The sequence below is a fragment of the Cyprinodon variegatus genome, unplaced genomic scaffold (genome assembly GCF_000732505.1).
Source record: "Cyprinodon variegatus isolate N-32 unplaced genomic scaffold, C_variegatus-1.0 Scaffold31, whole genome shotgun sequence".
NCBI lineage: Eukaryota > Metazoa > Chordata > Actinopteri > Cyprinodontiformes > Cyprinodontidae > Cyprinodon > Cyprinodon variegatus.
Genome location: NW_015150484.1, coordinates 2,057,077 through 2,061,240, shown reverse-complemented (window position 1 = coordinate 2,061,240; position 4,164 = coordinate 2,057,077). Strand labels below are relative to the sequence as shown.

At 38.6% G+C, this 4,164-nt stretch overlaps 1 protein-coding gene across 1 annotated transcript in view; it reads right to left on the bottom strand.

Annotated features, from left to right (window-relative positions):
• Nucleotides 1–3,622, bottom strand: part of atp5o (ATP synthase, H+ transporting, mitochondrial F1 complex, O subunit) — a 6,822-nt gene extending 3,200 nt beyond the window's left edge. The window contains exons 1-3 of the mRNA XM_015400594.1: nt 3,515–3,622; nt 3,172–3,222; nt 2,964–3,074 (exon numbers count right to left, since the gene is read on the bottom strand). Of these exons, the coding sequence (XP_015256080.1) occupies nt 2,964–3,074; nt 3,172–3,222; nt 3,515–3,541 (189 nt within the window). The 5' untranslated portion in view covers nt 3,542–3,622. The remainder of the gene's footprint in view (nt 1–2,963; nt 3,075–3,171; nt 3,223–3,514) is intronic.
• Between the last annotated feature and the right edge of the window lie 542 nt (nt 3,623–4,164).

The window sequence follows — 4,164 nt, the reverse complement described above, 5'->3', positions numbered from 1 at the left end:
GTTAAAAACCTAACTTCTCCTTTAAAGTATGTCTGAGTCTGAAAGTCAGACGCCATGTACGTCTCTTTACATTAAATTTCAGTATGTCACTTTTGCTTAACACAAAAGTTTATAAACTGAGGGTGTAACCATTCAATCATCCGATCACACAGGTTTTTATTTTCCTTTTTGCAGCCCGACTGTCATTTGGCTTAGAGCAGCTACAAATCTTTTCCCACATGTACTAAACTGAAAGAAATAAAACTAAACACAAAGGGTCAAGAAGCCATGCAGCAGTAGTTAACTTTTGGTAATGCTTGAGTTCGCATTAACTGACATGGGCTGTGTCCGAACGTCCACCCAAACCCCCTAACCCCTCAATCACTAAATAGAGCGGGGACTATAAAGAGAATGTTATAGTGATTTTACTTAACTGACTGGACAGAGAACCACTATTTTTCACTCCCCAATTGTCATGCGACTCCAGCTCCCTGTACGGTGCCTGTATCTTCTTTGCCATTTCTTGATCCAAAAACAGAAGTTTGCTAGGAAAGATTTTGCAAAGCATTCTTGGATTCATCTGCTCATTTAGGGACCATTGGCGTACACTACTTTTCAAGGTGCATTGTGGGAAATTTTGAATCCACCATTTTTAGACAAGCATAACATGGCCTAATTCCTATATAGTGCTCTATACGGGGATAAGGGAGGATGATCGGACACAGCTATAGTCACCAGATGGTAATTACGACAACTGAAGATTGGAAGAAGCAGCCAGGGCGCCACCCACTGGCTGCGAAGAGTTAAGGTCGTAGCTATCTCTGCCTGAATTGTAATACAGGGGATGCGTCCTCTGGAGGCCAGATTCGAAGGCCAATTACGTCATAGCGCTGAGGTCTGTTCGGATTGCAAGACTCCTCGTTATGCGGCCGACAAATGCATCCTTCTTTTTGCCCGTTAGCCTTGGTTATCCCAGGATTTATTGCAAGACCAAGCAAGCTGCCTGCCCCATGCTCAGAGGAAAACGGTACTTGGCACCGAACAGTGGTGAATATTGGAAGTGCAGTTTAATATATAATACAACTATGTAAGTTAGTTCCATCTGAAAATAATGAAAATTGTTTTTTTTAAATGGTTTTTGAGTCAGATATGTGGACGGTAATAATTGGTTAATTGAAAGGTTTTTATCTGTTACTGTGTAAATGGGTTTGGCTGCAATTTAAGGACAGCTTCTAATATATCTGCAGCTTGGGGACTATAAATCTGATATGATTTTTATTTTTTTATTGTTATATAGCACAATTTACTTAACTAAGTTTTTTTTGTTGAAGAGATTTTGCTGCTATATTTTCATGCATACATTGTTTAGATTTACTTATATCTTTCTTCTCCTTTAATATCATTACATTTGCTTTTATTTGTTCATGCTCCCGGTGGTTGTCACCTTTATTCCACTCTTTATTCTCATGAGTGCAATCTTTGTTCACTTTACAACAACAAAAAAATCTAAAAAAACAAAACAAAAAACACAGTAGTGAGAAGTTTGGTATTCATCTTTTCCTGCTTTTTGTGTCTCACAGTAGCTAGGTGACAGAGCATACAGGCAGTGAAAGCCGTGGAAGGTCAAAACTCTTCCGGTCCCCTGATTTTCACAGACCTTGAATGATCCTGTCTAGTTAGACCGCGTCTTTGTACGACGCAGCCCATGAATTCGAATTCAGCCTATATTGATTTCTTCGATATTTTTTTAAAGGAAAAAAATAAATATGCAATATGATTTTTAAAATAACCATAATCACTTTTTGGTGAAAATCTTTGTTTTCTTTGGACACAAGCATAAAAAAAAATAACAATGAAAGTAACCATTTTGGAAATTTAGCCATTATAAAATTCAGTTTGTGAGAAAAACAAAGAGAAATAAACAAGGGCATAGGGCTAACCCGCTGGTCAGCAACCAGCGGTTCCGACCCCCGGGACCCACAAGCGGCTCTATAGCACACCCCTTGGGCTCCCTGTAGCTTTTTCAAAAAATTTGTGAAAATCGATTTTTTTTTTTTTTGTTTGTTTTAATATGTTGAGCAGGAGGTCAAACAAAAATTAATTATGTTTTCCAATGCTGTAAAGCTTTGTATAATAAATATAAACAATAATTTGCGTCATAGCCATAGAGATCAATGGTCATAACTTGCAACCAGCGTGGCGCGGTGAAAGCATTCACTGCTCCTCCTTTACCTCATGCTGCTATGTGACATTTGCTCCAGGATAAACATTTAATCATGAAGGTTTATTTTAAATGTAAGCTTACATAGTCCTTTTCTATAGTGGGATAATACACTTAGAGCCAGTGTTGCCATACGAGGGATATATAAGACTTTCACATTTTTGCGGCTACAAACGGATTTATTTTTTGTTTTTTGGTCCAATATGGCTCTTGGAGCAGTTTGGGTTGCCGACCCCTGGGCTAACCCATGCCAGAATTTGTTAAGGACTTAACATGTAAATATTTATTTTAATCTTTGCTTCACAGAAATGATCAAAGGAGAGATGGAGTTAGAGCTTTAGTTTTTTGCTCAGAATATATTTCATTTCAATTCAGTTTATTTCTATAGCACCAATTCACAACACATGTCATCTCAAGGCACTTTACAGTTCACCAGATCATCCAGTCAAATTGATTCAAGGTTTTCTAAGGAAAAAAAATTCATTGCATCAACTCATTGACTGGAATGCAATCCCTCACACTAAGGATGCTTGTAGCGACAGTGGAGAGGAAAAACTCCCTTTTAACAGGAAGAAACCTCCAGCAGAACCAGGCTCAGTCCGAACGGCCATCTGCTGAGGCCGACTGGGGTTCAAGGAGACAGAAGCCGAGATACTATTAGGCGGTAAACTTTCAAAATTAATCCAGCCCTTTTAAAACAGTCTGATATTAGAGTAGAACTAGTTCTTGTTATGATGAAGTGGTACTAAAGTGGATTACTTACAGTAACTTTCCCCAGCTCCTGCTCCACTTGGTCCAGTTTGTTCTGCTTACTGGCTGCAGAGAACAGAGCTGTAGCATAACGGCCCTCCACCCCATACACCTGAATGGGAGGCTGAAAATAAAATATGAACAGAGTCCATCATTCAACTGAGCAGCAGCTCAGTGCAATAATGACATGGCAGGTTAGCAAATTAGGTCGAAACATTTACCTTAATCAGTTTAGCAACTGGTCTGATAACAGACGTGCTGAACATGCGGGCCTGGATGGAAGAAAGGACAGAACTGTTAAAGAAACTATCTGCACACAAACAAAGCAAAACGTTTTCACTTTGACGTCTTCTGTGCCGTTTACATTACGGGCGGTTAGCTGCGAAGCTAACAGGTTAGCAGTCATTCAAGTGCACAGAGACGTTAACATGTTGTGAACATTTAGGGTCACTCTCTCACCACTGAAACACGTATAGTATATAAAACAGCCCACTAAGCTTGGCTTATATTGGCTGGAAATACGGTAATATGTTGCAAAGGGCGAGAAATGGTTCAATGTCTTACCTGTTGTCCTAGCATGTGTGCTGCCATTTTCTCCTACAGCTGTCCAGAGTAGGACGGCAGACTGCGCATGTGTAGCAGAGAAGGAGGCGCCTCTTCTTCTTCTATGTTGAATGGCGCATTGCAAACAGTTTATAGGTGCATACCGCCACCTACTGTACATGAGTGTGTAGCTCTATAGTTCCACCTATTATGAGGAGGGCCTCTGATGGGAAATGTAGTTTTAACCAAGGCGCGATCAAGCAGGTCGATCAAGCAGGTTTACTATCATCATCATCATCATCATCATCATCATCATCATCATCATCATCATCATCATCATCATCATCATCATCATCATTATTATTAGTAGTGTTACTAGTATTAACATTAATATTATTATTAACTTTGATCTATTAAGCTTTTGCCTTGGTGCTGGACTTGATGTGACTTAAAAAAGTAACAATAAATAGAAATTTAATATTAATTTTAAATGTTTGTTTAAAATAATTTGTACAAAAAACAAACTGTCCCCAACAACTAGTACATTGCTTGTGGACAGTGAACCAGATTTCAATTCTTTACATTTGTTTTTTTCTTTTGTTAATTTAGATGTGTTGTACTGGTAGCTGATATTTTTCTGAACGCCGTTTTTTTTTTTTTTTTTTTTTTTT